At 38.8% G+C, this 12,494-nt stretch overlaps 1 protein-coding gene across 1 annotated transcript; it reads right to left on the bottom strand.

The window, feature by feature from the left end:
• Nucleotides 1–313: 313 nt before the first annotated feature.
• On the bottom strand, nt 314–11,902 carry zcchc4 (zinc finger, CCHC domain containing 4). Its single transcript, XM_029454928.1, has 13 exons — nt 11,690–11,902; nt 11,204–11,322; nt 11,030–11,112; nt 10,286–10,558; nt 8,974–9,054; nt 5,553–5,625; nt 5,331–5,478; nt 4,730–4,830; nt 3,581–3,702; nt 1,135–1,210; nt 991–1,042; nt 715–862; nt 314–579 (listed from the first exon to the last, which is right to left on the bottom strand). The coding sequence occupies exons 1-13, from the start codon at nt 11,775–11,777 to the stop codon at nt 456–458; spliced, it is 1,488 nt and encodes a 495-aa protein (XP_029310788.1). The 5' UTR covers nt 11,778–11,902; the 3' UTR covers nt 314–455.
• Nucleotides 11,903–12,494: the final 592 nt, after the last annotated feature.

Here is a 12,494-nt window from a genome sequence, read left to right on the forward strand (position 1 = left end):
ACAAAACATTAAAGTTGTGGTCATAAAACCAAAACAAAGCCAGAGACTAAAACTCTCGCCAAGTCTTCGAGAAACTAAAGTTGGTGTTAATGGTATGTGTTGGTTCATCACTACGAGCAACTCTTTACAGTACAAGTAGTTATTTGAATTTGAATTGTTAATATAAAAAACATTGTACTTAATACAGTGCAGCTTTAAGCAATGAATTACATAATGACTTACGCATCTATGTAACCTCTTTATATAAACAAGTTAATTCTGATTAAAGATAAAAAAAAAAGGCTGCCATATACAGAATAAATAACACTGGGTGTCTATGCATTTCAATGAAAAAAAGCAAGACAAAACCTCTTTATTTTTTATTTTACTACAACAATGGCTAACACTGTTACGTTGTCATTTGAGTAATTGTTTTAAATAAAAACTCATTGCTCGAGACTGCATGAATGCTGAGATCACTTAGATAGAGCAGCCATCTTCTTTGCTCTGCGAGCTGCTCCAGACTTCCTCTTAGCTTTAGGCTTCAAGTTGGGGCGATGGGATACATTTTTGCCTCCACTCTTAGCAAGGGAGCGATAACTGGAGGGGCAAAGCACAGCAACACAAACCGAGGCAAGTTAAAAACAAGTTAAGACATGCAATTATTGAATCTTAATGGCGCAGTAATAGAGTTCAAATGTTGAACCCATAACAGGGACAGTTCTGTGAACTTACCTTTTGCTCTTGTTTTTGCCTTTGACAGGACAAGCTTTGCGTTTGTGCTTCAGGCTACCGCAGTTGAAGCAGCCCTCCTTTTCTTGACCAAGTCCACATGGGTGGTCTGGGAGGGCACAGCGGCCACAGGGCTGACAGTGTTTCCAGGCTTGGAGAGGTAAAAGAAATTAGACAAAGGGTAAAGTAACGATGTAAAGAATTCTGCTACTCTTGATATGCATCATCCATGTACATCTTACTACTGTATTTGATGGGATTGTCTATACATTTACGTACATGGTTTCACACATTTCTCGCATGTTGAACAGTGCTTCCATTCTCGACCGTCCTGGACACAAGGAGTGAACGCAGAAGTTTTAACATAAGCCTTTGTAAATAAATATGTACGTAAATATAATGTATGTAGTTGCGGTTTTATACCTTGGATGGGCAGACATTGCATTTAGCACAGTGCTTGTTGAGGGACAAGACGAATCTCTGACATGTAGAGCAAAATCTAACAGGAAGAGAAGATACATAACCTTTTACCACAACTTCAAAATAATTGATGTCATAACTGCATGGTTCTTAGAGTAGCGTTTCAAATACCAATACTTTGAGTTTCATCCAAAATATGTCCCTAGAGCAGGGGTCGGGAACCTTTTTGGCTGGGAGAGCCATAAAAGCCAAATATTTGTTTATGTATTTCCTTGAGAGCCATATATTTAATCAATTTGAACGCAACTTTATGCATGCATTTTTTTAAGAATAACACGTCTCCGAGTACTAATAGCGGTATCAGTGTTGCATTGAACAGGTGCTCTTTTATTAAACTAAACGCTTACGTTATTTATCTCATATTTCAGTGTTTATTGCACGGGTGTCAAACTCAAGGCAATTATGACCTATTTAACCTCTTATGTCTGTTGTTGTTGTTTTTGTCCTGCATTTTAGTGCCTTGAGATTGCTTTTAGCTTTGAAAGGCGCTTTACAAATACAATTTATTATTATTATTATTATTATTATTATTATTATATCCGGCCCGCGAGAAAATATCATATGTCTGTCATAACTGGCCCGCCGGTTTTGGTAATTAAATCAATGCATGGCACAACCACGGGAAAAGACATTTGAGGAAGAATCTAAATGTGTGAATGAAATGAAAGTTTTTGGAAAGCAAAGGGAAACACACCACAGATCTCTGGGACGAAAGTGACGATGTGAGCTGGACTGTTTGTGCGACATAACGAAGCATCTCACTGTTAAACCTGCAGCTTCAGGGCCGTGTGATCACGGACATGTATGATGCCGAGCTGCCTGTGAGAGACTCGGATGCAGCAAGGAAACTTTGGTCACTACGTGTTTCCAAACACTGACAAACATCTCCACCGCTGTGTTCCCGACAGCATTCTGCTGATCAACTGAGACCATTTGCCGACTTTGCTGCTCAGATATTTGAATTGAACTGCTCAGCAATCCGTCTGCAGTTGACTTAAATATGTTCCATATCTTTTTGCACTTTATGTGTATCCTGTTCAATAAATGTGGACCGTGTTTGGCGCTCGACGTAGTCCCAGTTTTTAATGTTGGCCCTCTCTGTGAATGAGTTTGACCCCCCCGGTCTACTGCTTGCTTTGCTCAGTTTCTCCTCAGCTGTTTCGCAAAGGGCAGGGCCACACACACACACACACACACACACACACACACACACACACACACACACACACACACACACACACACACACACACACACACACACACACACACACACACACACACACACACACACACACACACACACACACACACACGTAAGTGTGTGCGCTGTGCAGTCAGAGACAGAGCGGAGGAAAGGAGAGGGGAGAACTAAAAACAAATCCGCTGCTAAATGTTTTACTTTAAAATGACACCGTATAATTGTTTATTACTTGTTAATCATGTTAAAAAATGTCAGCAAGCCATATCGCGTCATCAAAAGAGCCATATGGCTCGCGAGCCATATCGCGTCATCAAAAGAGCCATAGGTTCCCGACCCCTGCCCTATTGAAAGTTGGCATCGAATGATCAGTCAAATTATTCAATATTCTTTGATCACATGCCTCCTGATTTACACTAAGTTATAACTTACTGTAAGCTATTTATTTTAAGTAACGTTCTTGAAGTTTCCTTGCGTTATAAAAACCATTAACACTGCCATTTAGCTTTAGTTTAATAAACAAAAAAGCTACCACATTTAAAAATATATATAATCCTCAAAATAAGGTACATAAAAACATATCAATTTGGTAATGCCACTATTGATATTGTACTGACACAGTAATGAAAAATGTCAAACGATACCCAGACCAAAAAAACTCTACTCCATCGTAATGTTTGAAGGATAAAGGATATGCTTCTAAAAGAAGATTCATGCAACTTTGGAAAATGTGTGTGCAACCAAAGATTCTCGGTAGAAGAATTTTAAAAACCTATTTATCATGTATATACTGTACAATAAAAGGCCTACATCTCTATTGGGTCCTAAAAGATTGATGAGACGGACAGCATTATTATCAGTTCAAAAAGTCTGTTAAAAATAAAATATCAGTTGGTGTATTATTATCTAACACTCAACATAACAAACAATGCATTATAAGGATCCCTTAAACTAAGTTATTAGAGAATTGTGAACGGATATGGGCATTTTACAGTAAAATAAACAGTGCTCTCTGGTGGAGGGAATGTAATGGTGACACCGTTTCTATGTTATCTCAAATATACCTTTGACATATATGTACTGAAAAGTGTTTTCAGTTTATTGGCTGACCTATACATTGATACATCTGTGATGAGATTATATCTGCCAATGTATTGTTAATTAGAGCTGACACAGTACACATGTTCATACCTGTAGCCCTCTTCTTTGGGCAGGACAACGTCTCTGGGTGAAATATTAGTGAAGAGTCTGACAGGAGACTGCTTCCTGCCTGTCTTCCCATGTTTATACAGAGGATGGTTGTCATAGTCCACCTGGAAACAAACCAAATATTTAATATATATAAGGTAAAATTGTGGCCCAGGGATAGTTTAGTTTAATAACAAAATCACACTTACATTGTTGCCTTGATCTATGAGTCAGTGCTGCAGCTCAAGACCAGCTTTGCAGCACACAACATTTACACCTAACAATTCAAACCTACTGCCCTGTAACACACTGAGCCAATCCATGACACCGTTCCTATTCATGATTACCAGAAATCTCATACTGCATTAAGTGGAAACTTAAATCATCCATTTATAGTCATCAATTTGACCCAGATAGACAAAGATCACTATAGGCAGTTTCCCCTGTACTGGGGAAAGTAGTAACAAAGGTACTATAGCAGCCAAGTTGAACATACATTTATCAAGGACATAAATTTCATGTTTTTCCAAAGATGTTTCTCATAGTTTCGTTAGATGTACAAGTTAAACTGCCACAGTTTTTATATGAGACATGGCTCTCCTAACTGTAAAAACAGCAAACTTGATAGCAAGATGGGCCTCTTCCTGGATTTGACTGATGATAATCAACAGTTCGTCCCTGTTAAAAGTCTGTCCATCTTGAACTCGACATATCATCTTGCTAATCTTAATCTAGATAATTTTGCAATTTCCCAAGTGAATGAGATTCACAGACCTCTGTCACTTGTTCACTTGTCATAGTAGGAAAAGCTTGGATGTTACTAATAACATTAACAATGGTTGATCTGTGATTATTACAATGCATTTAATTATGCATTGACAACTCAAAAGGTTTGCTGTGAAAAAAAAAAAAGTATATTCAACTTTAGTTTCACTCCACATTTAATCTCCTGGAACTGTCTTGCTTTCTCTCATTTCATTGTGATGTTGTAGTCTGTGCATCTAGTATTGAAATGAAAAAAGGAAGGTCCCACACAGGTACTGTAGTGCATGATTCCTGACAGTAAAGTTCCAAAGCAGTCTTCATCAATATGTATCTGCTAATTATGTCTATATTTAATCAATATCTTAACGTGATGCAATGCCATTATACCTGGTAGTCCAGCATGGTGAATGAGGGGAGACATTCCAGGATGCGAGGCTCAAAGAAATACGGGAAGATCCACATCATGGGCATTTCAGCATTACTGCTGTCTGCACACAAAAACCCATGGATGTTAGCTTGAAACACAGGAATTCAATTTATTAAATAACTTAAAATAGTCTGAAAGTAGCAGAATTGCTCTGCCATTTTCCTCATCTACAGAGGTTTTTAGCCTCTTTCAGTTCATAGTTTTGGTCTAACGGCCATTTTGCTGTTTTGGTTCACTAATTTCAACAATCTAGTTTCCAGTTGCAGCAGGCAGTTGATAAACTCACTTTACACAACCTGCTCAGCAGCAAACAGCAGACCGACACAGTTAGAGACTGACCATAAATATAAGTGGTGTTTTGACCTACTTGGTCTGGTTTGTTGCATTTTGTGCATAATATTCACACTTCAATGTTCTCCATCTTTTACTGTTATTTTTAAGCTGCCTTTCTGCAAAAAGATTTCCTCTATTGAAACCACAAAGATCAGAACTAAATATACCAGGGAGCTGAGAAATATATGAAAAATGATAAATGGATAAAACCTCCACAATGACACTCACCAGAACTCAGCTTCCTCCAAGTCTGTGAAAGTAGAGAGAAACTGTTGGCCAGAGGCTTCACCAGTCCACCAAATGGAGGGTCAGCCACCATCACCACCTTCTGCCCGTCACACTCTCTGAGGAAGGCCTGCAGGACTGCACTGGAAGCCTTACAAGAGACGAAGCTTTATTATATTGAACTGGAAAATGAAACATACAAAACACAAGTGTTTTGACTGTTACCTCTCCATCAAAAAAGTGATGGTTGAACATGTTGTAGTGACAGAATTCATCCTGGCCGTAGAACTGGGCATATCTGAAACATTAGGAAAAAAATCATACATGTTATTCAGCATTAAAGATTCAACATTCAGACAACTGTTAAAATGTCTTTTGTATGCATACACAAAGTTAGCTAACAGGGGTGTGTGCTACAGGCTGAAGCTTGTAACACAGGAACACACCCCTCTCTGCACTTCTACCCTGCACATTCTTTATAGAAACAAAACAGCAGAGACACGACACAAAGAGAACTCAGGTAAGAAACGATAAAAAAAAAAAGTGATTTAAAGATGCTAACACAATACAATTTAAGACTGTATTTGAATATGTGTATACGTTACAGCATGTAGAGGTCTAAAGGTTGATTCTCCAGTAAGCACTGGTAACCCTAGTAACTTGCAACTGTATATATGCAAGATATGCCGAAATGAAATGCTTAACATACAGAAAGCTTTGAAAAAGTCTGGTTTTGAGTAGTTTGGTTTTGAGTAAATCTGCTGAGAAAATGAGACCATGTCTTTAAAAAGGGTATTTGCTAAAAAGCTTGGCATGGACTCAGATCAGACAGGTTTTCACAGATTTTCCAAAAGCCTGAAGAACTGGTTTACTGTGGTTATACAGCTAAAGCAAATATACAGAAATTGCTTTGGTTTAAGTGGAAAAGAAGGAAATCTGTGAGGTAGAGGTTTAAAATACAGTATGTTTGTCGTTTTGTCCAGTCCTCGGAAATGGCAGAAAAAGAAGCATCATCTGTTGGGAATGGAATGTCGACAGTGACCAAGACAGCAGAGTGCCTTGCAGCGCCCTCTGCAGGCACCCATAGTGTACTGCATGATGGACTGAGCTTCACTCCACTGGACTCAAACAGTGACAGGGTTGTCCAGCCTTTCCCACGTTCTCCTAAACTACAGAAGAAGATAGCCAAAGCTGGACAACCATCTCAGGTAAACATGAGAGGTGGTAAAGCATAGTTTAGTGACAGGAATGATTTCACATACATGCAGTCTCATCTGCATGGACTCTAAGTCCGAAATGACTGGTTGCTCAAAGTATTTCATGTACGGATATGAATCCTTAGGCCAATCATCTTGAGCAAGATGATTAAAACAGAGGTTGAACCCTGATATACTTCTGTTTCCTCCTTTTCTAGGATTTCCTGCTATGTTTTCTATCACAGTAAACTGATTATCTTTGTGTTTGGGTTGACTGTTGATCGGACAAAACACGACATTTGAACTTGAGCTCTGAGGAATTGTGACGAAAATGTTCTTATGACATTTTCTAAACAAATAATTCTAATATGACCAGTATATTTCTAGTCCACATTGTTCACACCCATTAGATTATCCAAGTCAATACTTATTAGTGGATGTAACTATGCAGGAGCAACTTTCCAGACGTATGGAGGAGCTGCAGGCAGAGAGGTCCAAGACTGAGGCTCACATTGAGTCTCTGAAGAAACGCAAGGCAGATCTCTCTGTAAGTATGGGACCAGAAGCTCTCAATACTTAAAATAGACACCGTAAACACACATATCAGACCACCAAAAAGGAGAACTGCAAATAGACTGCCGATATATTCAATTATTTGGAGTCCATTAAACATCAGGCCTCACGCTCATGTTTCTCCCTGAAGAAGAGCACAGATGTGATGAAACACCAGGTTCGAGAGCGGTTCGAGAATATGCAGTGTGTCCTGAAGCAAGACGAGCAGGCAGTTCAGGACTCTCTGGAGCTGGACCTGAGACAGACCAGGACCAGACTCGACCAGGTACTGAAGAACTGGAAATACCACAAGGATCAGGTCACAAAGGGCATCAGCAGTATCCAGAGAGCGCTGAGCAACAGCCCCACGGCAGAGGAAGACATGAAGGTCAGTGCCGTTCGCACTAACTAGCGGTTTAAAAATATAGTAACTGAAGGTATTTTACTGCCGATTTAATCAGTATTTCTGTTTGTCTCATCTCAAGGGTCAGTCTGAGAATCTGAGGTAAAACATTGCACCGTTAGATGAAAAGTTTACAGCTCTGCTTAAGACCTCTCGGCCTTATTATAATCTCTGTATCACTCTTACAGTGCTAAGAAGCCAGAAGCCTCTGAGAAGGAAATTCGACTGAATGAAGAAAGATTTGAACGGCTCCTAAAAACATTATACTCCATCTCCAGAAACCTGAAAGCTCAGCTGCAGAGGAAGACTCTACTGTTAGGTAATGAGGTCATTATTTCTCTATTATATCAATCACTTACACAAACTAACTAAAGCTGGCAGCAGGGTATTTTAGAGAGTAAAAGTCACTAACTATGACTATACTAGTTAAGCCAAAAGCCAAAATGTCATCAACAAATGTATGGATTCTGTTTATTTTCAGATTCCTCTCACATGGTGGTGGACAGGCAAACTTGCCATAACCAGATCACAGTGACCTCAGAGGGGCGGGGCATGTCCTTTTCAGCCTCTGCCCGTTCGGCACCAGAGCATCCCCTCCAGTTTGATAAAGTGTGCTGTGCTCTGGGCTCGTCTCCTGTCACAGCCGATCAGAGTTACTGGGAGGTCGATGTCCGCTGCTGCTCTGCCTGGGCTGTGGGAGTGGCCTACGCCAGCCTGGAGAGGAAGGGCCGGGACAAGGGCACCAAACTGGGCCGAAACAGGAACTCCTGGTGCTTGGAGCTTCGCAACGGCTATCTTTCTGCTTGGCACAACGACCGGCATGTAGCGTGCCAGGGTGTCAGGCAAACATCGCTGGGAAAGATCGGAGTGTGGCTGAATTATGTCAAGGGCCAGCTGATGTTTTACGACGCAGACACCATGGTTGTCCTGCAAAGTTTTTCAGCAGCTGTGATGCCAGTGTTCGACCGGGCTCATCACCAGTTCACTGAGCCTCTGTACCCTGCAATACGCTTCCTGAGACGACCAGAGAACCAGATGTGGCCAAATCACCTGGAGCTCTGTCACCTTAACAATGCATGATATTGCAGTCTTACTCCAGAGACTATGTGGGTGTCTTGCTAATGATCATCAGTGTTTCCCCTGTAGCGCTCCGCCAATGGAGCCCAGCGCCCTGCCTGAAATTCAAGGTGTTTTTTTCTTTCTTTCTCGAATTAAAAAAAATGTATATATTCTTTTTATTCACAACTCACTTTTCACATTGACAGGTGCTCTTTTATTAAATAAACTAAACGCTTATGCTATTGATCTAATTTATGTGCACGTTTTAGTTTGCACTGTCTACTTTGCGCATTCACATTCTCTCCTTCGCTTCATTTTGCGAATGGAAACACTGATCATGTGTGCAGTCTTTTGTCGATGTATATATTGCATTAAATCAGAGCAGCTGTACAGTAGAATACATCACTATATATGATAACAAATGAGACGAACTAACCTGAAGTCAATGTCCAGCAGCAGACTCTTCATTTGCTCATGTTTTTGCTCCAGGTTTCTCAACTTGATCAGCTCCTGAAGTCTGGCACAAACAACAACAATCATTATTATTGACAAAAACAATTAACTAATTTTTTTCTTTTTATCTCAGTCATTTGACTTTCTTGTTACGATTGCTAAAACTTCTGTGAATTCCCTCAAATCTTATTGGTGCCATGATGAAAAACCTCATAACTTACTTTTAGATCATCACAATACTCTGTTTTAATTTCATTTCACTTTTCTAAAGCATCAATTAAATGCCTCCATTATTGTGCTCATATACAAATGGGTGTTTAAATGGTTACCAAATAATCATAATAATGATCTTAATCAAACAAACAGGATATTGCATACATTTTAAAAGGATTTTTTGTGAATTTAATGTTGTATTTGAGAAACAGTTTTGACACCAGCCTATACAAAGGGCCTGTATACCAAAGTTTGTTTGACCTAACAAGTTAGGCACTATTTTACAAGTATTGATTATTAAAAAGGGGGCATTGTTTCTGGAAAGTCAAGTTTAATTTTTTTATATTTATTTTTGCAATTAGCTGGATAGTTTGATATATAAATATAGAAGGAAAAACAGAAAGAGGGGAGAGAAGGATATGTGAGGTATGTAAAATAAAAAATAAATTGTTTTTACTGCATTATTTGGTGTATTTATCCTTCTTTCTTGGCACTTTTGCCACAGTTTGGAGTTTGGTCGTTATATATTAGGTGTGAGATAATGTAGTTTTTATTTGGTATATAATACGTATATCATAAGAGCACAAATAGATGCAAATCAAAATCCAAGAGGAGGCTCACTTGACTATTACTGTGCTGTTTTTGCGAAGTGCTGCTGTCTTCTCTGTCCATTCACTGTCAATTCTCTCTTTTTTGAGCTACGACTTAGCTATAAATTTGTTTTTCACCAAGTGTGAATAGTGTCAAGTGTGTGAGTCTCACGGTCAATGCGAGAGAGTTGGCAGTCCTGAACAGTTGCATGTACCGCTATATGTAGAGCTGAGAATTACGTCAATTTCGTCATTTTACGTGCACAACCTGCACACAGCATGTGGTGTTTTGAGCCATCAATAAAAAAAAGTATTTGAGCACTAGGCCAACAGGATATTTAAAAACTCAATCCCAACAAAAAAAATAAAATTCAAGGCCAGGTAGTGCTTATGGTAAGAGAGAACATTGTTGTTGAACTGACCCTTTCGGACAGTATGGCCCACCATCATTTAAATGAACGTCGTATCTGCAAACCTCAATATTTCCCTCACCTGGGTGTGCCCACACACAGCACCTTCCTATATCCCAGACCAGCAAGGGTGTCCAGCAGAAAGTGGGAGCTGCGGTCGGTGAATAGGTACTGGGCGTTGCTCTTCTTGTTGTCCAGAGGACGCAGCAACACACTGGGCCTGCTCATCTGAGCCGTGGAGACGACCGTTGATCTGTGAGAGGAATGGGCCTCATGCTCTCCTGGCAGGAGCAATATCTGACAATCCTGACAGAACTTCTTCTCACCCAGCAGGAGGGAGGATAACTTTTTTAACCTGAGGGATAAATTAAAGACTTTTCAGAAAATATTTCAATATCAATTTCACTTTATAACAAATTAAATCCTGTCAAAAGTCAGCCGACAATAAATTAAACGTGTACTGTTGTGAGAAGAGACAATGATATCTGATATGATGTAATCTGGGCTGCATTGTTTAATGGTAAACTACTAATAAGAAAATATATGCAAACGTTTCCAGACACAACAGGCATCACTCTTGTTTAAAATTTTATTAACTACTAAACTTTCTCTATCAAAACTATTCATTTTTTCTGTTAATTTAAAGATGCCTGGCATAACCTTTTCTAAGCTTGTAGGTCGCTAAGAAAAACCCCTAACATCCACTGGGTGTGTATTTGACAGCCTTTAAAAAAGGTAAAAGAAAATGTGAGAGAATCTGTCACCAAGTTATAGAAGATGCAGTGCAGGATCGTTATATAATATACATTGTCAGTTTACTTCTTACCTCCTACAGTACTCCTGATGGGTGAACAGAGGTCTCTTTGACTTGTTCTCTGCTTCTCTGGCCGAAAGCCTGGCCTCTGACACCTTCAAAAGCAAATTGATTAAAATGTTAATTGGATCAAACGGGTATCAGACATGTTGTTACAAGTGACGATTAGAATTCCAGTGAGTTTACCTTATCATCTTCCCACTGGAAAAAGTTGCAGTCTTTTCTGTCTCTACAGGCAGAGCAGGCATAAAACTTCCTGCCTTTATCACCTCCTTTGCTAACTTTCTCAAATAGCAAGGTTGGACCTGGCAAAACACAAGTAACAGAATTGTTATTCCGGTGTAGAGGTACTTCTTGAAAGATGAGCCAAAGAGTCGTACAAATGGCCCATTTAAATGTAGAAGCCTAAATGCTTACACGAACATCCACAGGAGGATTAGTAGAAATTGAACGTTAAAGAGGTGAGGTGTATTTAATTACAACATGGCTAAATATTACATAATACACACGTTATTCACAGTTAAAGACATTTCTGTCAAAAATACACCATGATGGCTTGGTATTTAATGGTGATATTTAAAAAAACAAAGCAATTTTGACATAGAGGAGGATGTTAAGCAGTTTGATGTTTTGTATGTGTAACGTAAGGTTGTCTTGTGCATTTAGGCTTACCATGCGGACAACGTGGCGCTGTTTTATTGTCCTCTGGAAGAATAACTTCTATTCCAAAACTGTCGTCGTTAGCATCGGTCACATCCATGTCGTTATGGTTTCAAAGTTGATCAACTTCACTCTAAACTTTTCAACACGAGAGAGCAGTCCATGCCTGATAAGTAAAAGCCATGCCGTGTGTAGTCGCGTAGATTTGACGTCATAAGCATGTTGTCGCAGTAAAAATCTCAGCATTTTGGGACAACATTTTTAAAGATACTGATAGTTCTCTTTATACTTTCATTGTTCTGATTGGCAAAAAGCATGGCTATTCGCAATAAATAACTTGTGTACTATTAATAACATTAAAGAAGTGTGCATCAACATTTAACGCAATATATATGTAACCAATCTATATTGATCCAAATTCTTAGAAATTGAAAACAAATGTAGTTTTTGCAAGGATGAACCAGAATATACAACTCATTTACTTTTCGGACCTGATTTAAATATTATTTGTTTAAAACTAATCATATCAAAATTTATTGTACAAATGTCATTACATATTTTGAACATGATAAATGTAACATTGAATCATAGAAAACTTGATTATATACATGTTACCCCCAATTTCAAAAAAATAAATATAACTGTATTGTTATTTAATTCATTTACTCTAATTTAATTTTTTTAAATCATTATTATTTCTATTTATTTTATTTTATTCATATCTGTCATAAAGCGTGGAGCAATTGGACTCAAATGCAGGAGACTGCAGGCAACAGGACTTTAGTAGGAAACAACTTTAATTTAAAGGTTCAGTGCA

This window comes from Cottoperca gobio, chromosome 18, assembly GCF_900634415.1.
Source record: "Cottoperca gobio chromosome 18, fCotGob3.1, whole genome shotgun sequence".
NCBI classification, from domain to species: domain Eukaryota; kingdom Metazoa; phylum Chordata; class Actinopteri; order Perciformes; family Bovichtidae; genus Cottoperca; species Cottoperca gobio.

Coding starts and splice junctions, on each gene's coding strand:
- zcchc4 (XM_029454928.1), bottom strand. CDS start 11,777: ATGGATGTGACCGATGCTAACGACGACAGTTTTGGAATAGAAGTTATT. Junction 3,703..4,729: donor TCACCATGCTGGACTACCAG/GTATAATGGCAT, acceptor GTTTGTTTCCAG/GTGGACTATGACAACCATCC. Junction 1,211..3,580: donor CCCAAAGAAGAGGGCTACAG/GTATGAACATGT, acceptor TCTTCCTGTTAG/ATTTTGCTCTACATGTCAGA.